This window comes from Aphelocoma coerulescens, chromosome 4, assembly GCF_041296385.1.
Source record: "Aphelocoma coerulescens isolate FSJ_1873_10779 chromosome 4, UR_Acoe_1.0, whole genome shotgun sequence".
Classification (NCBI taxonomy): domain Eukaryota; kingdom Metazoa; phylum Chordata; class Aves; order Passeriformes; family Corvidae; genus Aphelocoma; species Aphelocoma coerulescens.
Genome location: NC_091017.1, coordinates 70,073,733 through 70,099,198, shown reverse-complemented (window position 1 = coordinate 70,099,198; position 25,466 = coordinate 70,073,733). Strand labels below are relative to the sequence as shown.

At 37.7% G+C, this 25,466-nt stretch overlaps 1 protein-coding gene across 3 annotated transcripts in view; it reads left to right on the top strand.

The window, feature by feature from the left end:
* HTT (huntingtin) overlaps positions 1 to 21,894 on the top strand; it is a 78,671-nt gene extending 56,777 nt beyond the window's left edge. For all 3 annotated transcript variants that reach the window (XM_069014556.1, XM_069014555.1, XM_069014554.1), the window contains 22 exons: positions 258 to 396; positions 1,863 to 1,985; positions 2,835 to 3,048; positions 3,249 to 3,394; positions 3,856 to 4,033; positions 4,322 to 4,417; positions 4,839 to 5,026; positions 5,658 to 5,784; positions 6,630 to 6,730; positions 7,196 to 7,350; positions 7,721 to 7,860; positions 8,029 to 8,111; positions 8,386 to 8,516; positions 8,692 to 8,821; positions 9,599 to 9,754; positions 12,220 to 12,410; positions 12,853 to 12,967; positions 13,191 to 13,404; positions 13,546 to 13,651; positions 15,010 to 15,172; positions 15,796 to 15,956; positions 16,902 to 21,894. In XM_069014556.1, the coding sequence (XP_068870657.1) occupies positions 258 to 396; positions 1,863 to 1,985; positions 2,835 to 3,048; positions 3,249 to 3,394; positions 3,856 to 4,033; positions 4,322 to 4,417; positions 4,839 to 5,026; positions 5,658 to 5,784; positions 6,630 to 6,730; positions 7,196 to 7,350; positions 7,721 to 7,860; positions 8,029 to 8,111; positions 8,386 to 8,516; positions 8,692 to 8,821; positions 9,599 to 9,754; positions 12,220 to 12,410; positions 12,853 to 12,967; positions 13,191 to 13,404; positions 13,546 to 13,651; positions 15,010 to 15,172; positions 15,796 to 15,956; positions 16,902 to 17,115 (3,271 nt within the window). In that variant the 3' untranslated portion in view covers positions 17,116 to 21,894. The remainder of the gene's footprint in view (positions 1 to 257; positions 397 to 1,862; positions 1,986 to 2,834; positions 3,049 to 3,248; positions 3,395 to 3,855; positions 4,034 to 4,321; positions 4,418 to 4,838; positions 5,027 to 5,657; positions 5,785 to 6,629; positions 6,731 to 7,195; positions 7,351 to 7,720; positions 7,861 to 8,028; positions 8,112 to 8,385; positions 8,517 to 8,691; positions 8,822 to 9,598; positions 9,755 to 12,219; positions 12,411 to 12,852; positions 12,968 to 13,190; positions 13,405 to 13,545; positions 13,652 to 15,009; positions 15,173 to 15,795; positions 15,957 to 16,901) is intronic.
* Positions 21,895 to 25,466: the final 3,572 nt, after the last annotated feature.

The window sequence follows — 25,466 nt, the reverse complement described above, 5'->3', positions numbered from 1 at the left end:
TGTGCTTAAGTATATCACAAATTTTAACACTAAATTAGATTTAAATCTTTATTGTTTGGTGGTACTGAGTTAATTAATTTTGGCTACTGATACCTGAAGAAACTTTGCATCATATGACTGCATAGATCCAACAAAAAACTGAAGACCCTACTGCTTTTCTGTCCTGGGATTAGAATTGAGTCACTGGATGTCTTTTTATTTTTAAATTATTTACAAAACTAAGGTAGCCCTCTTCTGATGTGTTCTTCTGTTTTCAGACACCAAAGACTTTACTCGCTCTTGGATAGGTTTCGTCTTATGGTAGCACCAGCCACAACCAGTCCTTCACCTCTGGTTACCTCACACCCACTAGATGGAGAAGACCAACCAGCTTTAGAGACTGTAATCCTAGACAAAGTAAGATTATGTTTAGAAAGAGTCAGTGAAGGTGCTTTGGCTATGAACAAGTTTTACTCATTACAAAATATTTAAATGTAGCTTATTTTTACTATGCAGTTAGCATTCTCAGGATTGTCAGTGTATCTCAAATATAGATCAGTGATTAATTTCATGTATGTTGGCTGACTGTTGAACTTAAGATGGATAATTAACACATGCATAGATGTTTGTTATATTGACAGTGCTGTGAAAAATTTACCAAGTTTGGTTTCTTTGCTCAACTTTAATGGAAAGATTTTTATACGGTTCAATAGAGACAGATAAATAATGTTGTTTTCTTGATATGTTTACTACAGTTACTAGTTTTATTCATTTGCTGAAAGTTTTTGGCTGTCTCTTGGAAATTAAACATTGCTTGTCCAGACCTCCCTTCTCAGCTTTAAATTACTTTCAGAGAACAATCAAGAATACTGAACTGTTTCTGTCTTTCATGGACTTTGATGTGTTTATTTCCAAGTGGAATGGAAGGCTGAGATCAAATCTTGGGGCCTTCTGTGTCTTCCTTTTTTCTAGTTTGTCCCATGGCACAGATAATTTCTCCTTTTCATCCCTCCATGTTCTACAGTGATGCACAGTAATAGGAAACTTATGTAACTGAGATGGCAAAAATTATTTGATTCGCTGACAGTTTGGATGAGTCTGAGCAGTTACTGGCTATGGGGAGATGTTGAGAGCGACCTGGACAACAGGAGAAAATGCTGTGCCCAGAAACCATTTACCCATAGCTTTATGTCTTCAAATTACCCCCAAAATTTCCTTTGTCTCTCCCTGTAAATTCTAAATAAAAGAAGTGGTTTTGGTATACTTCCCCCACAACTTCTGCATAGTTCATAGAATCAGAATATCTTAAGTTGGAAGGGACTCATAAGGATCAATGAGTTCAAATCCGTGCTTCTCACAGGGCTACCTAAAAATAAATCCTATGACTAAGAGCATTGTCTAGATGCTCCTTGAACTCTTAGAGGTTTAGTTGGGTTCTAATTAATGTCAGCAAATTTATTTGAATCTGAAGAATTTTCTTCCTTGGTTATAGTATAGGTTTTTTTGTTATTACTGTTATATTTGTTGTGACTGTAGGGTATTCCGTGCTTTTTTTCTAGATAGTCTGCTCAGCTTTAGGATCCTAATACAAGTACCTGCACTATATATTAAGATTCATTTTTCCTCATTTCCTGTCCAGACTTTACAGAAACAGACAAGTTGTCAGTGAACATCCATTGGTCTAGTTTAAAGTGTTCCATTTCCATTTATTGCTTGTTTATTTTGCTTTCCTTTTTAGTTTGAGGGGATTTTTTTAACATTAATGTAGGATACAGATGTCTTGGACATTCAGTGCCAATGAGTAGTTCTCCCTCTTACCCCCATATACTGTGTTGTTTTCTGAAAACAAGTATATAATAAATTTCTGGTTTTGATTATTAAAGGACTGGTATGTGTCACTAGTGAGGTCACAGTGTTACGTCAAGTCTGACTCTGCACTGCTAGAAGGAGCAGAGCTGGTAAATAGGATTCCTCAGCCTGACCTGAACTCCTTCATGACCAGCAAGGTAACTTCTTTGTCAGAGAAAGAGGATGTAATCAGTTCAAGTGTTCCTGTTGGTAGTATTAATAGATTACATTCTGAAGTGTTTACATTCTTAAATGTAAACACTTCAAATTTAGATAATACCAATACTGATAATATATACTGATAACACTAATTCACCTAATTAAAACTAAAATAGTAGGTATTTGTATAAAACAGAGGATATCTGTGTCTAGCAATGTTGGTAACAGTAACTTTCTAGTAGTACATGTTGAGTAGATAGAGCAGAAACAAAGGTTTATTTATGTATCGCAATCAGAATAATCCAGTTTTACCCTTTTACATAATCTTGTTTTGCCATATAGTCTCTTCCAAGGCCAGCTGTTTCTGTAACCTCTTCAATATCTGTGCTAGTTGACTTGGAGTAAGCTGTTGACAGGCCAAAGATTAATAAATCTGGTGTAAAGGACAACTTTGTTCAAATTCTCACCATGATAGTTGCTGCTGGTATGCAGCAAATAATGCTGGGGAAGCTGTTTTTAAAAAGATATTTGACTTGTTTGTCTGAAAACTTATTACTTGAAGATTCCTTGTGTTTATGTCATCCTTAAGCTTTATTCACACATTGTCCTGAAAATTTGGAATAAGCATATTGATTTTTCTTTCCAGTATGGTACTAGTTGGAATTTAAATGTGGAGCCAATGTGGGCTTATCCATATTGGCACACCACAGTAGAGCAGAGGTGCTAATAATAAGTTAGATATTCAATAAGCTGTAAATTTACCTGCACATTAGTATGTTAGAATAATACCACCAAATTCTTAGTTTCACTTTAAAATCAATTTCTTTTTATTTACTATTTGATTTCAGGAATTCAACCTAAGCTTGTTAGCACCTTGTTTAAGCCTCGGCGTGAATGAGCTCTCAAGGGACCAGAAGAACAGCCTGTTTGAGACAGCTCGGAGGGTAACTCTGGATCATGTGTCTTCTGCTGTACAAAACCTTCCAGCCAACCACCAGGTTTTTCAGCCACTATTGCCAACTGAGCCATCAGCCTACTGGAAAAAACTAAGCGATATCTTCGGTAATAGAAATAATGGTCTTTTAAAGTTTATTCTCTCCTCTGCAAAGATACTTTACAGATGTCTTGTGAATACATGAACTTACTATTTTAAAAAAAATCAAGATACCTGGCATAAAAGTGCTTATGAAATAGTTCTGAAAAACATTTATTGAAGGGAAAAAAATTCAAACTGCTAGATTTCATCCAGTCTTATTTTATAGGAGATGAGGTGATGTATCAGTCTATGATGACACTTTGTCGTGCACTGGCTCAGTATTTGTTGTTACTCTCAAAACTACCAGCCGGTCTCCGTGTTCCTCCTGACAAAGAGGAAGATATCCTGAAATTCGTAGTGATGTCAGTAGAGGTAAGAAACTACACTGTAATTAAAGATGCGATGAAATGTTGGGAGAGGGAACAGCTCTATCTTAAACTGATCACCACTGAGTAATTTTTGATTGGAGCAATTCTTTTGTTTTAACTGTAGAAATTTCTTCAGTGGCTTTTGTGCTTGACCTGTGCTAGTAAATGAGATTTGGGTTATGGGACAAGGACAGTTTTATATAAGGAGAGGTTGATTGACTGATGTAATGATGCTGGCCTTTGGGAGAATGGGTCCTGCACTGATTTTTGGGACACTTAATAAACAGTATATGAATGTCATAATTTTCTTGTACTTAAAATAAACAGTGTTCTCTTAGGAAAAAATCAATGCTATTTGCTACTAAAACTTTACATTTTGCTGAATTAAAAAAAAAGTCACTGTTGGTTAGAAGTTGTTCTGTTGTGACAATTTGCTATTAATAGAAAACTTCTCTTTTTGTACAGGCACTATCATGGCATTTAGTGCATGACCAGATTCCATTAAGTGTAGATCTTCAAGCTGGTCTGGATTGTTGCTGTCTGACACTACAGCAGCCTAGTCTCTGGAATTTGCTGTCTTCTGCAGCTCATGTGACATATGCTTGCTCCTTAATTAACTGCATTAGATTTATCATAGAAGCAGGTGAGTACGGTTTGAACAGCTCAGAGAAAAATTTTGTTAATAGATTGCCAGTCATCATTGATCAAATGCTGCGTGTCTGGAATATTTCCTTTGAGTCCTTATTAATTATTTGTTTGACAAATTCATTTTTTACTACTTTAATTTCCTGTTTAAAATTTAGCATTTACTTTCAAACTTGGCAAATGCCTTGGATATGTCAAACATTTGACTACTATATGGTGTTGATTAAAAAAGTGGAATATGAAATATGTAATAGCTGTATCTTTCAAATATTTTTCTCCAATTCAGTTGCTGTGGAACCTGGTAATCAACTTCTTAGTCCTGAAAGAAAGAAGAACACTTCAAAACCTTTAAGTGAGGGGGAAATTGATTCAAATGCACAGAGTAAGTAAAAAGTGAATTTTGCTTCTGGCCTAAACTTTCACTGAAGAAATATTTTAGGTACCCTTTCCATTACTATTATTTTTAACAGTGAAAGTTCATCTGAGACCTTACTTGTATTTGGTAAATGTCTATTAAATATAGGTTGACATATTTTTGGCAGATATAGTTGTTCATTCTTGAAAGTTATGCTTTAATGCAGTTTTTTCTTTTTGGGGATTCTGTTAGCTGTGCAGTGTGCTACAGACTGAGCTTTTTAAAGTGTTGTGGGATTTTAAATTTTTTAAATTTCTCTGTATGCATCCTTATTTTGGTTTTTTGTTGACATACTCTTTTGTTAAGAATTTTTTGTGTTTCTGTCTTTTTAAATTATTTGTCTTTTGAGTGGATTCATAAAACTGAATTTCTTTCTCTCCTAACAAAGAAACAAAACACATTATTGCAGCATGTGAAATGATAGCAGAGATGGTGGAATGCTTACAGACTGTCTTGTCATTGGGGCACAAAAGGAACAGCAGCATCCCTGCGTTTCTCACTCCTGTCCTCAAGAACATCATCATCAGTTTAGCAAGGCTGCCTCTAGTGAACAGTTACACCAGAGTACCTCCCTTGGTATGTTTATTATTCTGTGCTTTCAGGACTTCAAAGTTATTGAAAAACTTTGAAAACCAAACATGGTGCTGCATCCTAAGTCCTACATCAGTAAGACTTCAACCTTAAGCTGGTTTGATCGATCAGTTTGTCTTTTTGCACCCTGGGTAGTAACATGTGCAAGGCCAATTCTCTGTTTCAGCACTCTGTTTTTGCAGGGATGTCAAAACATAGTATTTTTTTTGGTTGAAACTTTTTTGCCCCCTCTGTGATGTATCAGTGTGCTTTTTCAGGCACCAGTAGTATGTGAGCTGTCTTCCTTGAATTCCATTTCAGCATCATTTCTGCACAATCTCTAAACTGAAATATGTGACAGGAACTTACTTGCTTCTGTATCTAAACTTGGATCACAAAACTGGATAATTAATTTACAGTGGGAAGTATGATGGAAAAAGCCCTAAAATTAGAAATATGGGATACATTGTATATAAGCTGTGTTAGATGTTCCATCTTCCTTTGAGTGTTTTTCTGTCTGGAGAACTACTTTATTTACTGGTGTCTTGTTGCCTTTGAATGGTGCCTGTATATTTAGAGCTGTAATGTAAATACTATATCTGGTGTAGATAATTAAACTTCCATTATACTTCTTTAGGTCTGGAAATTAGGCTGGTCACCAAAGCCTTTGGGTGACTTTGGCACAGTTTTTCCTGAAATCCCAGTAGAATTCCTTCAAGAAAAGGAAATCTTTAAGGAGTTCATCTATCGCATTAATACACTTGGTATGTACAAAATTAAATTAATATACTTGGCTCTTATTGGGCATTTACCCATGTTTTGAAATTACTGAATAACTGTATCTGGAACTGTTTGCTTACTTTTGTTGCTTATGTGGAAGACAGATAGTATTTCAGAGCAGGTTAGTAATTGTGCTGCAGTAATTCTTACATTTTGTTCAATGAAGAGAATAAATGGTAGAAATAAAGCCAAATATTATTCCAGCTCACGGGGATTTCAGTGTGCTCTTGCAGAATGACCACTTGTTTTCTGGAGCATACGCTTGACAGCACGTTTGAGAATATTTTGCTTCCCCCCTCTTTTTTTTTTTTCTATTACAGTATAAAGTCCTGTGATAAGATACCTGTTACCTACCTTCAGCTCAGGCATCAGATGTTTGGGTTGGACTAGAAGACCTTGAAAGGACCCTTCCAACCCAAACCGTTTTATGACTGTCTTAGCACAGCGTTTCCAGTTCTCTCCGCCTTCTTGGAGCTGAAGGAGAGAAGCTGTGGTGTTGTTCTCTGCCATACCCATCCACACCCAGTAGATCACAGAATCACAGAATGTGCTGACTTGTAAGGAACCCACAAGGATCCTCAAGTCCCAACTGCTGGCCCTGCACAGGACCATCCCCAAGAGTCACACCATGGGCCTGAGAGTATTGTCCAAACACTTACTAAAATCTGTCAGGCTTGGTGCTGTGACCACTTCCCTTACAAAAAATGCCAAAATGAATAGGAAGTGGTATGAAATTAAGTCTGTGGAAACAATGTAGTTTTTTTTTAATGCTGTGTCTTGTTTAACTTTGTATTAAGACATAAATGGCTATCTCTGAGTGTTTCTATAGGATGGATCAGTCGTACTCAGTTTGAAGAGACTTGGGCTACTCTGCTTGGTGTGCTTGTAACTCAGCCCATTGTAATGGACCAAGAGGAGAACCAGCAAGAGGTAATGTCATTCATTGTATTTTTTAAATGAAATTTTACTCAAACCAAGAAAAGTGTTTCTATTAATAAAACTGTAAAGCAGAAAAGAAGTGACTAACACTAAGGAATTTTTTATGTTTTGTATTTCCTTTTTTTTCATATCCTGGTGAGTTCAGACACATCCATATTCTGGCTTAGAGCCTCTGCAAGCATGTAAATAGTATGGAAAAAAATCATGAAGCTGTTTCAGCTCTTTATTAGAACATCACTCAACATAGATTTTTTTTTTTAAGATTCTTGACTAGAAATTAATTGCAGTCAGTGCTTTGTGTGCCTTGTTTATGTCACATATTTCTGGATGGGACGAAGAGTAGCTATCAGGCTTATTAATGATAATTTAGTGAAACTTGACAAACTGATATTCAGAGCTTTTGGGATTTTTTTTTTTTTTTTTAACAATTCAAATTACAGTGAGTTCATTTTACAGGAAGATACAGAGAGGACCCAAATTAATGTTCTTGCAGTGCAAGCCATAACCTCCCTGGTGCTGAGTGCAATGACCATACCTGTTGCAGGCAATCCAGCAGTTAGCTGTTTGGAACAGCAGCCCCGCAACAAAGCTTTAAAAGCTCTGGACACAAGGTACTTCTTTTTACTTGTTTTCAAATACATAAAACTTGTGGTTAATACATAATGACAGTTGCTTAATCTAGCTGTAGCAAAAATATGAATGGATTGTATTTTCTAAGCAAGAGTATACATGGGTGGATCTGTTTACATGGAAGTTACGTGGACTTAGCAGTGTGAACCTGCTGAGTTAAAAGATTCTCTGAAAAAGGTAACATCTTAATAAAATCTAATAAACAGTGTGCAGAATGTATTTTTCAGCATTTTCATTTCCCTGATAATGAAAATAAGCATAGATACACAACATTGCAGAGTAAGCCAGACAGACTTGCATGAAACTATTAAAGGAAAGATCTGCTAAAATTGATTTCTCTTGGGCTTTCAGGTTTGGGAGGAAGCTAAGTGTTATCAGGGGAATTGTTGAACAGGAAATCCAGGCGATGGTGTCTAAGAGAGATAATATTGCTACTCATCACTTATACCAAGCTTGGGACCCTGTTCCATCACTTTCTCCTGCTACTACAGGTAAGTGCTTGTTTGTGGGGGAGAAGGGGAGAGTGAATTTCTTTTACACCTAAAAAGTGGAAAAAATACTCTTCGAAAAATTTGAAATCCAGTTTGCAGGAAGTGAGGCCATTTTCACATATGCTTTCTTATGCACTTTCTAAAAATTTGTGTTGTGTTTCGTTACAGGTGCTCTTATCAGCCATGAAAAACTCTTACTGCAGATCAATACTGAACGAGAAATAGGAGATATGGATTACAAACTGGGACAGGTTTGTTGAAAGCTCAACTTTAAACTTGATTTTTATTACATTTCTTCCAGTTCTGAAAAATCAGTTAAGAAGCATTGCATGACATCAAATAGAAACTAAAAGCTCTGAGTTCTGGAGGGTAGATCATAACTGGGTGTCTCCTCAGCCAGAAGACTGTGTGTTGCCTGTCATTTAAATGGAAAAGATACTTGGCTTCTAAGATTTCTCTAGACTGTGGGGTGTTAAATGCACTTCTTTGCTATTTGTTTTTCTCTTCTGTGTGTGTGTTTTCAAGGTCTCTATACACTCGATATGGTTAGGAAATAATATCACTCCACTGAGAGAAGAAGAGTGGGGTGAGGATGAGGAGGATGAGAATGACGTACCTGCTCTTTCCTCACCACCAACCTCTCCTATAAACACCAGGTATCTTTACTTTTATGTCTTTTCTCTCTTTTGAGTCATAGATAAGGTTATTTCTTCATGTTGAGTTCAATAAGCTGGGTTTATAAGTTGGATGCTGGTAAATATTATTTCAAGTCAAGCATTTTAGCAGCACTTAGGAATAGCCATTTTAACACTTGTTTATTGTTCCTTGCAGGAAGCACCGGGCTGGTGTAGATATCCATTCTTGTTCTCAGTTCTTGCTTGAACTGTACAGTCAGTGGATATTGCCATCCAACCCTAGCAAGAGAACACCAGTCATTTTGATCAGTGAAGTGGTGCGCTCAGTAAGTCTGAATTATTATTCAGAATCCTAATTGAGTATATGTTATCAAGTGTTCAGAGCTAAGCAGCATTTGTAAAGCATTTTTTAATATATGGAACACACAGAATTTTCTTTGCAGTGCTATTCTGTGGGCAGTACGGAGATATAACTTGAGCAACTACAGCATTATACTGATTGAAGCTATATAAGCATCTGGATTGTGTATTCTGCTGCTACATTACAAATACTTTATTGTTACTTAATGATAGTTGATATTTTACTTGACTGCGTGCTAAAGCAAGATTTGCTTATCCTATTCCTTTGTAAGAAAATGAAGATGGAACAATAATGTATTAGAGAATTAAATTGATTATTAAATGTAGAATCAAAATGAAAGAAAAAAGGTGTGGAATGTGTCTTGACAGCCATTATTCACTATCATAAGAGACTTAAAATGAAACTATCCTTGCAAGAGATATATGTGTTGTGTGTTTTGGGATGGTTTAGTACATTGTAAATAGCAATGTTTATTCATGTCCCAGAGTTACTTACTATAGTGGCTTTGATTTTGTCAACTTTTGGTAAAAAGGATCTCTTGGAGGTCATTATTATCCAGGATGAATGGTGGAATTAATTCTGGACAATAGTTAATAGTTATTTCAGACCCTTGAGTAAATGTTTACACATTTAATAGATCAATTGAGGAATCTTTTGCTCACCATTATATCAGAAGGGAGAGTCAATGTTTGGCTGTCTGTTAATGGGATTTTTTTTATATTCAATTTTAATTTCCGTACAGCTTCTGGCAGTGTCAGACTTATTTACAGAAAGGAATCAGTTTGAGATGATGTACACAACACTGACAGAGTTGCGAAAGGTGCATCCATCCGAAGATGAGATTCTTGTCCAGTATTTGATACCAGCTACTTGTAAAGCTGCTGCTGTTCTTGGAATGGTAAGAAATTCTCAGAAAGTTTATTGCAAATTTTATGAGTGTCTAGGTTAACTCAGCTTCTGTTGCAAAACCTGGTGTACTTGGTGAGGGTATTCTCTAAGAATATCCTTTAGCTGATCTGCATGGCTGTAAGAAGTAATAGGATATGTATTCTGGGCTTTCAGAGTTTGCAAACATTATCTCCAGTTGCCCTGTATTTAAACAGAAAGGTTGTTTTGGTTGATAGTTTTCAAGATTTAAGCAATTTAATGTGCTTTTTGGTTTGTCTTATTCAGTTCAGTGTTGCCTTTGCCCTGGACTCCTCATTTGTTACATTTCAGGACAGATATGAGAAATTGTGGAACATCTTTTGCTAGATTTGTATTACTGGTGAATGGCTGTAATCTCATGGGAGGCTGGGACAGTGCATGTGATAAATATATAGCCCCAGATAGTCAGGTATCCCTTTTCTTTCCCTCACTCTTCCCTCCACTGCATCATTCTGTCTTGAAATGTGTAGACCAGAGTACTTTCCAGTGAACATTGCAGAGTGGAATTTTTTTCCCTAAATTTTTAGGAAAATTTTCCTAAATATTTAGGAAAAAAAAATTACAAATAATTTTGGAAGGAGTTAGCACTTCTAGAAACTCTGAGACTAATATAAAGCTATATAGGTAACAGTGGTAAAAGAAATTTTGAAAGGCTTTTAGGGTGGGGCTTCCAGTAGCTGTTTCAGCAGCAACTGCACAAGGGAAGGCTGGGAAGGTGATGGCAAACGTACAGAAACAGTTTTAGAGATCAGCTTATTCTGACGGGGCTGCCATTTCCCACTCAGTGAGCTAGTAACACCTTCTCACAAGCAAACAGCTGAATATAACAGCTTGGTGGGACTTAAAAAACAAGAAGGTGTTTCCATCAAGAGTTGCTTGCTGTTCTGTGCTCAGTTATGTAGAAAATCCACTTAAAAAGAGCAGATAGAGAGCAGACACTATCTAACTGGTCTGTATCTTAGATACTTAAGGAGTAAAGGGACAAAGTAAAACAAGTAATTTCTTCTAATTACTTAAATAGTAAGGAAAAGACTTTCCAAAACTAAAATTCAGAATAGATTCTGCATATTCCAGTAAGTTGTGTTATTTGATAACAAAGAGTGAAGTATCTGATACCAGCTTCACTTGTGAATACTAAACATAAAATTGTGGAATCATTTAGGTTGGAAAAGACCCTTAAAATAATTGAGTCCAACCATTGACCTAACTACACCATTTCCCTAAGGCTGGAGCCTAAGGAGGCTCAGGGGGGACCTTATCAATCTCTACAACTTCTTGAAAGATTATAGCAGAGTGGGGGTCAATCTCTTCTCCTAGATGAAAAGTGACAGGACAAGAGGAAATGGCTTCAGTGTGCCAGGGGAGGTTTAGGTTGGCTATTAGGAAGAATTTCTTCACTAAAAGCTTGGTTAAGCATTGGAACAGGCTGCCCAGGGAAGTGGTGGAGTCACCATCGGTGGAGGTGTTCAAGAAACAACTGGACATGGCACTTAGTGCTGTGGTTTAGTTGATGGTGTTGCTCAGTCAAAGGTTGGACTCGATGATCTTGGACGTCTTTTCCAGCCTTAATGATTCTGTGAAGTACAGGGTGATGGTCACTGCCCTGGTCCTGCTGGACACACTATTGCTAATCCAGGCTGGGTCCCCTTGGCCTTCTTGGCTACTTGGGCACACCTGGTTCATGTTCAGCCACTCTCAACCAGCACCCCCAGGTCCTTTTCCACCGTGCCCTTTCCAGCCACTCTGCCCCAGCCTGTAGCACTGCAGGGGTTGTTGTGACCCAGGGGCAGGACCTGGCACTTGGCCTTGTTGAACCTCAGACCACTGGCCTTGGCCCATTGATCCAGCCTGTCCAGATCCCTCTGTGGAGCCTTCCTGCCCTCCAGCAGATCAACATTCCTGCCTGAGAGTGCACTTGATTCCGTCATCCAGATCACTGGATTGGTGGAGGGGAAAGACGTGTAGGTCTGAGTACCAGTGGTCTCAGAGAACATATAAATGGAACAATGTGCTATGAGTTGAGTAGACAGATAGTAGATGGCAGATTATAGTTGTCTGGTACCAGTTTGTTTCAGATGGAAGCATCCTTTGTGCTTAGCTGGAAGGCCAGAAAATTTCAATCATTCAAGTCCTATATTCTTAATAACACGTACTACTTACTGAACTAATCCTTATCTTGTTTGGGTTTTTTAATTTTAAATCTTGACATAACTTTGTACAAATAAAAGTAGCATCAATTTACTAGTTAATCTGCAACTCATCTCTTACCTGATTGTATTAGTCTTGTGACATTTGATTCAAAGTAGTTTAAGCTAGGCTCTGGTTTGTTCCCTATTTTCTATTCTTTAATTTGTTCCAAGTATTTCCAAATGACAGGACTTGCCAGTTTTTAAACCAGTGTTGACTTCTAATGGATACTCTTGTTGGATGTATTAGGATAAAGCTGTGGCTGAACCAGTAAGTCGACTGCTGGAATCAACCCTAAGAAGCACCCATATGCCAAGTCGGATTGGAGCTCTGCATGGAATTCTTTATATCCTTGAGTGTGACTTGCTCGACGAGACAGCAAAGCAACTCATTCCAATTATCAGCGAGTATCTGCTCTCCAATTTGAGAGGAATAGCACAGTAAGACTCTTCCCCCCCTTTCCCCCTCGCTCCAAACTGTTGCATGTTTATGTGTGAACAAAAGGGCTCTCTGTTGTTGGTGGTTGCCAGTACATTTTAGAGCAGGCTGTTGTATCAAGCAGGTTTTGGCATTTTCATTGAAAATATCATCCAATTTTAGGTTTAATTTACAGAGTGAAATCATATTTGAGGGTGAGAAAACTGTTTGATAGTACAGGCTTTTGTGTCTTTAGTAAACTGTGTTACTTAAACATCATTTCTCTGTCATTTTCGTGGTAATCAGTGTTCTCTTATGGCATCTCGGAGATACTTTCTGTGATTTTAAAAAGGGCTTACGTTTCATGTGCAAAAATACTTTGTGTTTCGAGGAGTTGTTTATAGTGTCTCTGTTTGTGACCTAGACAACTTTGAGGTGACCACTAGTGTTTTTGCTCATTTACAGTTGTGTGAATATCCATAACCAACAGCACATCTTGGTAATGTGTGCAGCTGCTTTCTATTTGATTGAGAATTACCCACTTGATGTAGGGCCTGAATTCTCTGCAGGAATTATACAGGTATGTTGTGATGCCTCCAGTTAGGGGTGGTCATGTAACCTGAGATCACCACATAGCTCTCTTTAACACTTAACTTGATTACTGAGGTGTGGGTTTGCTTTTGGGTTTAGTTTAATCAGTTTTTGTTGATACCTGATGCCGTTGCATACTATTGGGGTATGATGCTAGAAGATGACCTAAATACACCTCAAAACCAGGCAGCTGGCTTTTTGCTTTATTTCAGATGTGTGGAGTCATGGTGTCTGGAAGTGATGAATCAACACCATCCATTATTTATCACTGTGTCCTGAGAGGATTGGAACGACTCCTCCTTTCAGAGCAGCTTTCTAGGCTGGACAGTGAGTCGCTGGTTAAACTGAGTGTTGACAGGGTGAATGTGCAGAGCCCCCACAGAGCAATGGCAGCCCTTGGATTAATGCTGACTTGCATGTACACAGGTATTCATTTTTTTATACTTCTGATGTGCTGAGAGACTGGCTGAAGAACAGTGCTAATTTTCTTAACTTATTTTTGTTACCAAGAGTAAGAGAAGTGTATTTTAATATCCACAGTTAACTTGTAATATTATTTTGGTTTAGGAAAGGAAAAAATCAGTCCCAGCCGTATAACAGATGCAAATCCTGGTGCTCCTGACAGTGAATCTGTGATTGTAGCTATGGAACGAGTATCTGTCCTTTTTGATAGGTAAGAGGACAAAATGTGTAAATGGGGTTCTGGGAGGGAAATGATTCTGTTTGTCACTGTGTGGTCACTTCTCTATTTGACAGTTCTTACAGTTAATTAATGATTAACTGTACTCTCTACTTACTCTTGCTTAAAAGTTACGCTCCTGGTATACACAGTAACACTGATGGAATTGCTGAAGGCAGCACAAATGTACAGGAATGTAAATGAAAACCAGACATGTCCTAACTGAAACTGTGTGTTGCACAAACCATAATACTTCATAAATGTATTTCCAGCTCCCTTCAGGTCAAACTCTTAAGTGCTTTTCAGGATGTCTTCTACATAATCAAGGATATAAATCCAGTTTACAGGAAATAATCTTTCAAACCACCCTAAGAGTTTAAAACTTTCTTTTCCCCTCCCCCTCCCCCCCAAGAATTGCTCTTTCTGAGCCTGTTAAGTAGTTGTAGTGGAAGGATACAGTAAAACTTCTGTATTCACATGGAACTCATTAATGGAAACATTTCAAAAGCCCTGTTTTGATCTGACAATCTCAAGCTGTCTTAAGTGAGTATAGCATGTTAGATTTTGCATAGTAGTTTGTGGGTAATGGTTTACATTTTTTAAAGTGTTCTGTGGTTTTTCCATAACACTGGAGGAGGGTTTCACTTCTGCACTTGGTGAGAACAGAACTAGAGCAGTCAGTGCTTGAGTGCTTTAGAATATATCACTCTGAAGAGTTAGCAAAACAAATGTGACTAGTACAAGCAAAAAATAACTTTTGCAGGGAAGAATCACATGGTAACTTGATCTTGACAAATCAACAGATGCAGCCTTTATTAGAAACACTTTCCAGTCAGTATTATTTAAACAAAATTGTCTGTAGGTTGGAGTATCTTTTCCCATCTTTGCACAGCAATGCAACTTACTTTTCTTGTTACATTGGTCATTCTTATCTTGATTAAAAAATGCAAAGACATAATGAATGGAAATCAGTGTTCTGCTTATAAATGGTCCTTGCTCTGATAACTAGGAGGAGTGATCTCCCTGTCCTTTTTTGTTCTTGTGTAGTGTTTTCAGCATTCCTGTTGGTAAGTCTCATCTCTGATGCAATTCCAGACCTTCAAAAAATGTGACTATTTAAAAAGGGACAGGGGAGAGTGTGGGGTAAAGACACACCTGTAACAGCTTCTGACAGCTTTGATAGACCTCTTTGGGTATTCTGTTACTCATGAAGATTTGGATTCATCAGTGTTGGAAAGGTGCCTATTCAGAGATGAAAGTAAAATGTTCTTTCCATTGACAATTAAATTGGGAAAGAACAAGATAGGTATTTGAATTCAATCATAAAATATTTTATTTTTTATTATTTGCAGGATCAGGAAGGGATTTCCTTTTGAAGCTCGAGTAGTGGCTCGTATTCTTCCACAGTTCCTTGATGATTTCTTCCCCCCACAAGATGTAATGAACAAAGTCATTGGGGAATTTCTGTCCAACCAGCAGCCATACCCACAATTCATGGCAACAGTAGTTTATAAGGTAATATTGATACATTTATTTTTCTTAAATGTTTCAGAAGATTTCTAAAAAATTGACAGCTCAGCTGAGGGGTTTGTTAATTAAATCTAACAAACCAGCACAGTGATTGAGCTGTGATGCTGTGAGTTTTGGCTTCCAGGCAGCATTGAGGGCTAGAATTGCCATGTCACCTGGAAGCCAAAGCTCACAGCCGGACAGTTCAGTCACTGATAACGAGAAAATAAAGAGAAAATTAGTAGTTGTGATCCTGGTGCTCAGATTCTAGGTCTGAGGGAGCCATCACTTTATGAACCCAACAGTCAAGCCTCTGTGGACTCAGCTGGGCTTCTGGGTTTTTGGCTCTTCAGCACCTGCTGGACTTGTGCATCACTGGAGACAGCATGTGCACAGCACATTTGGGCTATAAAAACAGGGACACCAGACAAGTCTTATATTTCTGTATGATTAGTTCAGTTTGGCACATATGAGTCCAGTTCACTAATTCATTAGACTCAGAGCTGTCTCCAGGAATCCAGTTTGTGACCCTCAGAGCTTTGTAGCTGGAGAGAACCTTTACAAGAGAAACAGAACTTTTTCCCATATCCATCCACCCTGTCTTTATTCCTGTGTACAATATTTTGCAGGTATTCCAGACACTGCATAGCACTGGACAGTCCTCAATGGTCCGTGACTGGGTGATGCTCTCTCTCTCCAATTTCACACAAAGAACACCTGTGGCAATGGCAATGTGGAGTCTTTCCTGTTTTTTTGTCAGTGCTTCCACCAGTCAGTGGATTTCAGCAATGTATCCTAAAAAGATTGAATGTGTGCCATTTCTGGGTAATTATAGTGTAAAGCCTTGAAGGATAAGGGTACAAGTGTAACACACAAAAAAGGCAGTTTTACTGCAGATAGTGATGGTATATGTTGCTTTGTGCTGTTGGTACCTCAGGTTTGTAGGGAAAAAAAGAGAACTTCTAAACAGATTATGACAACAAAGTTACCTAAAACTACTGCTTTAAGGTCAGTTCCTTTTGACTATGCAAGATGATTGGGAAAGTCCTTACTTTGAAGGACTTTTTAAAAGCTTCACCAAGATAGCACTGCTGTGACCTTTAAAAGCTTTGCTCTCTATTCCTTCTGCAAGCTAAAATACATTGAAAAAAAATGAAAAAAGCCAACAAACTCAAAATCAAGAGAATTATCCTCTACATACAAACTGTATTTTGCAGTTATCACCCTGTCTATGCACTGCAGTAATACTGAGCTTTGGCAATGGAATGCCATCAGCCAAATAAATTGGAACAGGCAAAAGATACATATATGTAGGTGGTATTAGTGCTGGGTTTATTTAAAAACAAACAAACCCATCAAACAAACAGAAAAATAACTGTTGCATTTTGTGATCAGACAAAAATGTGGCCATTTGTCACGTTTGAAACATCCTAATGACTCTCAATCGCAGCAGTGCTTGTTGGCTCTCAGCAGTTGCTGATTGCATTGTTTGCTCCAACGGATAAAGAAAACTACTGCTAGCTTGAAATTAATTTCCAATGATAAGAAATTATGTGATGTTAATGAAGAAATAGGATTTATGTAGTAGCAGTTAATTGCTAGATGACAGTATTTTGCACTTGAATATTGTTGGTAAGCTCAAGACTAAACTGTTTTAATGGAGGCCAGTGTTTGAAACTGCTAAACCAAAAGAAGAGCAATGTCTGTCATTTTATGACCTTAACTTACATTTCAGTCTTCCACATATTATCAGTAGAATGGGAAAATCAGAGCAAGTGGATGTTAACATCTTCTGTTTGGTGGCCATAGACTTCTACCGACACCAGATTGATGAAGAATTGGATCGGAGGGCCTTCCAGTCGGTGTTTGAGGTGGTAGCATCTCCAGGAACCCCATACCATCGCCTACTGACTTGTTTGCAAAATGTCCACAAGGTCACAGCATGTTGAACATCCTGATGTGTAGTGGAACTGCATGACTAGTGTTGGAATATGAATTATGGGGAATGCAAGATCAAGAAAATACCTGGGGTTGCATTTGTGATAAATATGGACCTGTCCGTTTTCCTTCCAGCACGCATGGACAAGTGCTCTGCAGCACTGGAAATCACCTGAGAAGTCAAGTGTAGTTGTTGTTGACACCAGGCACCTCTAAGTGGAAAGAAGTATGTCAGTGTTTTTCAAGTGGTGTTGGGGACTAACGTGAGCCACACATCCTAGCTGTAAAATGCGGGCTAGTACCACGTGCAAGGTAGCTGGTATTCCTCCTCTTCCCAGTGTGCAGCTGAAGCCACTGTGGTGCAGCCAGTAAGACACTGACAGACTGTTACTACAACCTGCAGTCATTAGCCAACTTCATAGTTTTATGTACCTGTATATACTGTTGTGTACTACAGAATAGAATTTCTTTCCTAATGTATCTCCCAAACAAAGAAAAGAGAAAATGGCTTTTATGATTTACACTTCCAGCATGTAATCTCTCTCTCTGGACTTTCTGATATCCAGTGGTGTATGTGTTGGTGATACCAGAGATATAGTGCACATACGTAACCACACATTTATCTTTTTTCTTCTCAGGATTTCAAATTTGAGTACAGTATATCAGTGAAAGAAATTTTAACTTAAATATTTCTATATTATGTACAGTATGTAAAATTGTAAGATGTGTGGTGCATGAGCTGTGCTGTAATTGGAGATGAACAAAAGCCATGCTACTGAATGTCTTGACATCTGTATTGTCCTCATTTTTTCTGCTTGTGCTTGAATTCATGTTCCTTTTGGAAATCCATCTTAATGTACAGATTACATCTTGTTTTGCATCTCATTTTTTCTTAAAGTGCTTTAAAACTGGAATATGTTGATTAATTTGTCTTGAGAAACTGTACTAAGGAGGCATTCTTGTGATCCACTTTACTGTAGCTTCTTTTGAATTCCTTTATTTTGAGACATAGTGGTAAAAAAGAGGACTAGTTACTCTGGATCAAACTTCAGATACTTAAGAAACTGCTCTTATTTGCTGCACAGCATTTTAAGAGACAAAATGGTGCAAGCTCCCCAGTTGTCAACAACCATTTGACCTTTCATAACTGAGACCATGGAGTCATCTGGACCACTCCAATATAAACAAATTTATGGTAGCAGTAAAGAATCAGAAGGCTGCTGTGGTCTACTTTGGGACTGGCAAAAGTGTTAGATTACACAACCTCTTTTATTACCTGTTGTATCCATAAAGCTTTAGACACAGCCACAACACAAATTTCCATGAATTTCAGGACACTACACAGGGCCAGATTTAGCTTTTACTCACCACCCAGGGAATGCCATTGATTCCTAAGCTTTACATGAGGAAATCTAGCACAGCATTTGTCTTTAGTTGTATTTGTTATAAGTCTTTCATTATAGAGAAATGATACCTTGGTTCTCAGTCAGATCCTACATTTAACCTCCCTTCATTTTCTTATCACACCTTTTGGTGACACTTGGAAAAATGAGATAGTGTTGTCAGGAGGAGCATGTACTGTATGTATTTCTGTATATAATGTATATGTTGAAATTATACACGTGACAACATTTAATGTATACAGATGTGTATATTTGTATTTATTAAACCCATGTATTTAAACTAATTCCAATCTAGACCAAAAATTGTTGCTTCTGCCCGTAAATTGATTACAAAGGAATTGTCCACTGGTGTCACTTCCTTTAAGAAACTGGTAGAGGAAATTGATAGTATGGGCAGTAGAAACAACTGTAGATGTTGCTGTATTTAGCTCTCTACAGGTCTTCTTATCTAGAGCAATTATTTCTGTCCTTAGTTGGGTTACTCTTCTTCCTTGGGCCACACCACTGTGGTGATTTTTAAAAGAAACTGAACAGGATTTCAGAAAAAGGTTTAATAAAATAGATACTGTTTGAAAGTTTTTGAGTTATATTGGAAATTATCTGACAAAAGTCTAATTTCAGGCAGTGAGATATAATGCCCTGTGTTTGCATTAAGGGGTAGTATAGATCACTCTTCCCTTTTGTAATCACCAATAATCATTTTGTACTGTAAACCCACATACCAGTCAGTTTTTGTATAATATATAGTTTAAGTGAAGATATTTTTGTAAGGTATTTTCCAGAATTTAAAATAGATTTTAATATATTTTTTAAGCATCAGATTAATCAAATTCTCACCATATAACTGTGTATGTTGTGTTATGAAACTGTTAAATTCTTCATAATTTTAAGCTCCTCATGATTAACACAGTCCAGCTGGTTACTTTACCTTGGGATCACAGGAGCTAGACCCTTTGTAAAACTTTCCAAACCAGCTTGAGACTTCCTATAGAATCTTTCCAGCCAGTGAAGAAATACACTGACTTTAGCAGTCAGCACAGCTGGGTGAAAAACATTAGATGTGACAGACTCCCATTCCTCAAATGCCTCTTGCCAGCCTTAGAGCAAATACTTGCATTACCTGTTTCAAGACAAGCTCTAGAGCTGATGCACTCAGTTCTAACCTCACACAGATTCACACAGATTCACTGGTAGTAATAACTTCATCTGTTTTAACCTCTCTTGGAGATTTGTTGTAGTATATATACCTCCTGTAACGTGTCCTAAGTGTCTAAAGAAGGGCACCTCCTCTTAGGAAATTCTCTGTGACCTGAAGGGATTGTAGCTTAAGGGTCTTCCTAGTGTGGGAACACACTTCAGTAGTGTTTCAGTTCTGACATTTCACTGCAGCACACTTTCCTGTCTTCTTCCTAGACATTCTTTGCACACCCTCATTTCTTTTGGAGTGAAATCATACTCAAAATCACTCCTGTCTGCTTTTGGTGACACGAGCCATGAGGTGTGCCAAAGGGGCAGTAACAGCAGAACAATGGCCACTAAGGGATTCTGATACTGGATTAAAAGGAAATAAAAATACTGCTTGTCCTTTGAGATTGACTCGATGCAAGATTTTATTTCACAGAGTGTTTTTAACTTGCTGCAAACAGAAAGCTAATTCTGAAAATTAGCCTGTTCATTTCTTCATTGAGAGCAGGGTAGAAATGTGTTTGGTCTTAAGACATACAGTGAAAAGTGACATGCAGTGAAAGTGGCTTCTTTACAGCCTTACAAGATGTGAGATACGGCATGACTGAGAGCATGCTTGAGACAGATTAATGTTTAAAACTTCATTTACAATTCAGTTGTCAAAGAACCTACTTTACTAAATCTATAATGTGGCCCTCCCCTAAGAATACTGTATACCAGCCAACTTGTTATAAATAGCTTTTGGACCAGCTACCCACTGGCCCATTAAATAAAGTTTACTTTGTGTTTCATTTCAGTGCATGCCCCCTCCCTTGCACTGAGTGCAAGAGTGAGGAGTAGCAAACTACAACTTATTGTAAACCGGTTCTTATTTGCAGGATTTAAAGTATTTTTTTTTACTATTTATGTTGTTTTCCAGTTGAAATTGAATGTGAGTTTATTTTAATCGTCTCTAAAGTGTATATACTCAGATGTCATTTCTTGCCTAAAGCATCTAGTAAATGATTGTGTGTTACTTTTGCTTCAGTAGGAATGCCTTCTTAGCACCAAGACATTGCTTGTTTCTTAACCACCAGCAGCATTCCGAAAGCACTGAGTAATGAGTGAACAGATTTAGGTCCAATGAAGGGGGGCACAAGTGGAACTTTTCGGGTTAAAAGCTATTTGTTGATATTGGGTAGATTTGCCTTACGAGCGTTCTGTCTTGCCATTCTTCTTTTTCAATGGCTGTTAACTATATAGCAGATAAGGAGGTTGTGTCAAAAACACTGCAAAGACAGTTCTCCAAGAGCAGCAGACCTGGTTTGTCTTAAGATTTTGTGGAGCTGTCAGGGCTGAGCATTTATGCTTCCTAAATAAAAGAAATTTTAGGGTATAATGAGCAATAAATAATAGCAATAAGCAGTTTAATTAAATTCAGTCATTCAGGATCTTACCCGGCGGTTGAAAGGGATGGGAGAAGATGGGGAACTGAGTACATTCATTCCATAAATCAGACTTTTTCCATGTACAATCCCAACTAAACTTTATACTAAAGGTAGAAATCACCTGAGTGACAATGGTATGTGCTTTGCTCTTCTAAAACAATTTTGATTATAAGGATACATTTGATGAAGGTTACAAGAGGGCAAAATACTTTGCTAGTTTTTAGGTAGTTTAAGTATTTTAAAGTGAAAACAAGCTGCTGTAAAAACTAGAGTAAGCAATGTAGCAAAATTTTGGGGAAATTAATTATGTTAATTTTACCTAGTACTGAGATTTTGGGTGAACTCTTTGTGCATGCTACCTAAGTATCCATTTAAAAATCTTGAGAATCCCACAGTCATACCCAGGAGAGCTTCTACTGTATATCAAGTTTTTAGCTGTATTCAGGTAACTGGGTATAAATGCTGCAGAGCATTTGTGAAGCATGTGCTGCTTTTTGTCATGTGCATTTTGTGTGAGCTTATCATTCCCATCAGTCCGTGTATACACACCATCAAGTTGGATAAACTTGACAAGGATAAGGTAACGCACCCTGTGGTGGGGTATAGTTTGAGGGCAATGATGAGCAAAAGCTTGGAGCCCCAACCTGAAAGCAATTGTACTCAAGGGAAAAGGAAAGCATATAATTTTAGATGTATGTTTAAGTTAAAAAAAAAAATGCTGAAAATACTGCACATTAAAACTAAAAGAGAAAATAAAATGCAACTATTACTGTAAGTGATTTTTTCTCTGGTTATTTAAAAAAAAAGGCTTGATGCATTCTTACTAGAGTTTTTCCCCAGTATCTCTTCTTTTCCGTAACTATTAAATACTGAGTATTATTAAGATATGCAAGAATACTTTAACTCTCTGCAAATGTAGCTATGCTGCACAATCACAGTGTTGTTTGCAATTAACCAAGAACTATCACAGTTGAGCTTTTAATTGTATCTAATAGTCATGCTTGCCAAAACTTCTCTGGGATTCTAGATGAGATCAGAAAAGGGAAAATTTAAGTGTACAGCTGTATTTGTGAATGAGAGTGTACTTATCCACAGCAGTCCTGGGGAGGGATAATGTTACACAGGAGAAGAAATGGTTTAACTTGCCGAAGCTTGGTTTCCCAGCTGTTGGGCTTGCATCTTAAAAGAAACTTCTGGGTGGTCCTGCTGCTGAACACTGGAGGATCTCTTGCAGTACTCAATGGCTCAGAGACATCTTGTTTTGATTAACTTTGCAGCACTTGGCTGTTCTCTGGAAACTCTGGCATAAGGTTTGAAGTAGTAGCTTACTGTTGAAAGCACGTGCTGGTTTTGTCCTTAGTCAAAATAACTTTTTTTACATCTTGTTTTTCCTTGTCGGCGTTGGTGGCGACTGATCAGCTGCTGTGTCACCTTTTAGTGTAGCTGTGGAGCCAAGGGACAGAACTGTGCTGTGGTAAGTGGCTTTGTCTTCAGAGCTGGAGACTTGTTTGAGTAATAAAGTCTTCATCTTTTTGTCACTCAGAGAAGAATACCCATTTAATTCTGGAAATATTATCCCTCAAGATGAATTGCCGAGCTATGAAGCATTCCACTTGGTAGACTAGAACTTTTTCATTTACTACAACTTTTCTGCTTTCCCCACTGCCTCTCCTGTCCTGTGTAGGTATTGGGCTTGTTTTCCCAGTTTTTAGGCAGTGCAGCTGTAAGAGTATGGCAGCCATCATTTGGGAATTGGCATGGCTCCACCCCAGTTACAAGACAAAAAGCTTTGATTGCCTGTAGAATCATACATAATTATACCATAAGTTTTGCATAACTGTTTGAAGAGATGAAAAGATTTGTAACTTGTACATTTGTTAAAAAGTTGGAAGTAGGAACATGAAAAAGTTTATATAGTTTGTATAGAATGTTATCTTCTGAGTAAGCCAAATCTTCTACTCCTCTATTGCAGCTGTAATTCTGCCTTAATTTTGTTTCTGATCTTTCCCATGGTGTACACATCCAGGTATGGCAGAGCAGTCCTTACCCCAGGTGCTGTTTTAATATCCTCCAAGCTGCAAATGTCATGGGTAGATTTTGATCAAGTGCAACCTGATTGTTTTACCTCACTATTTATGTTTTGGAGTTCTTTCAGCCAGGCTGCAGTGTATGGGCTCCGAACAAAATGTATCCCTCAGGGCTGGGTTTGACCATACACCAGATGCCCACAGAGCTGTGAGCCAGGTTAAGTCAGACCATTTAAATACAACGTTTTTGCTGATCTATCTCATCTTGAATTGCATGCACTGTAAAACTTCAAATCGGTGTTGAAATAACATCTCCAGATTAGAATCTTAGTCTTTTCTACCCCTTTCTTCGCCTGAGGAAGAGGCACTGTGTTTCCATCCCTGTCTTGCTGTTAAATGGCTCTAGGATTGAAGCATCTGTCCTGTCCAATGGAAATACAAGTATAAAGCTTTCTAACTTAACTTTTCTTGGTGTGTCTTGTTAATGTTGACATTTCAAATACCATCTTTGGCATTTGATTTAACATCTATGAAAATAATTCATTGTTTAACTTTTATTTCAGGCAAGTTTGGGCAGATACGCTTTTAATTACACTTTGTTCATAGTCATTTTTCTTTGACTTCATAACTGCTTCAAACTACCACTGTTTTAAATGAACACTGGATGCTGCAGAACAGGGAGGTATTTTTAAATGCTTTCGAGGCTTCTGATCCTTCCGTCTCTTGGTAATGTGGCTTAAGCTCATTCCTTCTCCTGTCTTCTTTCCATATTTCACCTGTTGAATGCTTGAAAATAAAAGTTGTAGGTCATCAATAGATTGGTATGTGACTAAGTAATAGAGGATAAGACTGAATGATCCAAAGTACCTGGAGTTTATGAAGTAATTGGGAGTCCTGAAGAAGTGAATCTTAAGAAGGGGACCAAATTTGCAACTTTTTTGCTACTGAACGTAACAATCTAAGAATATCCTTCATATATTTATCTTCATCAGTACCAAAATCAAATGCTTTCACAATGACATTTCAGTCTGTACTTTTGTTGCTTTACTGCTTTTGTGGTTCTATCTGTGCTCACTGAAGCAGCATATTTATATACTGCAGTTACTTAAATGTGAGCTTGTGGATAATACCTGTCCCCATTGCAGTGTGATCTGATAATACTAAAAACAATGTGAGAAACACGATCTGGCAGCTGGGAAACTTGCAGGCAGCACTAACAGTAATAGTGAAAGGACCTGCTGCTTCAGAAAACATTATCTGGGACCAAGTCACATTATCAGTGGTAAACAGAGGCTTGTACTATGCTGACAGGTTAATTTTCCAACTCTCCCACTGGCCTGCTGTGGGGTTTGAGAGTATCCCTGCGTGGGAAATGTACAGCAAACTTGGTCTGATTCAAGTTGAGTTGTCTCACATGACAGGATTAAGCAAACCTATGTTTCTTAGATCCATAAAAATCCAAAGTGCTTATTATACCTTTGAAAATAATGATGAATCCAGTGGTGATGATGGAGTGTTGTAAGAAGTCATGTTGAGTTATCATGTTACACTTTAAAAGATTGCTGCACCATATGTACTGCTGAAAGTTTGAGGTGCTCAGTTTGTTGCAGTGAGACTTACAGTGCTTAAAGTTCTTTTGTGTTTTTGCTGATGGGTTAAATATCGTCAAAGTGGTTATTAATTATTAACTTAGTGAGGTCTGGCTCTCCTTTGTCTGTGCTGCTTTTGTTCTCAGTTTGACTGCATTAACTCTAGATGAAATATAAATGCCAGTCCCATACTAACAATGATCGAACTGTATTGTTCTGTGTAGCTTAATTACATGAAAAAAAATCAGGACAGGAGATCAAATTTATTATTTCATGTGTACTCAGTCATGTTTTACTGGCTATAAAACCTCATATAGACAGGATAACTTTAGAAGCTGAGTAGCATAAACAAGAATTTAGCCCTAAATTACATATTTTGAAGAGAATTTCAAAGCCTGTCATGAGATGGGCATTCATTCAAAAGAAAATAATTGAAATTGACATTTTAGCAGGGCCCAAAAAGGGTAGGATGGGGGTCTGACATATGTTTTTTCCCTTGTACTTTTCTGCTCTAGAGCTCCCAGATGTAATGCAGGAAGGAAGGAAAGGATTTGTGCAGCAGCCTGGTGTGTGCTATATATGACTAAAGAACCTTTTGTCTGCTGAGGGACAGTAATGGACAGGGAAAAGCATCCATGTTTGTTAAATAAAAATATTCCCAACCACAAGCAGTTGGATGGTCCATTGCTGCCTGTTGCAGGTTGTTACTTTTTCTCTGTGCAAATATACAT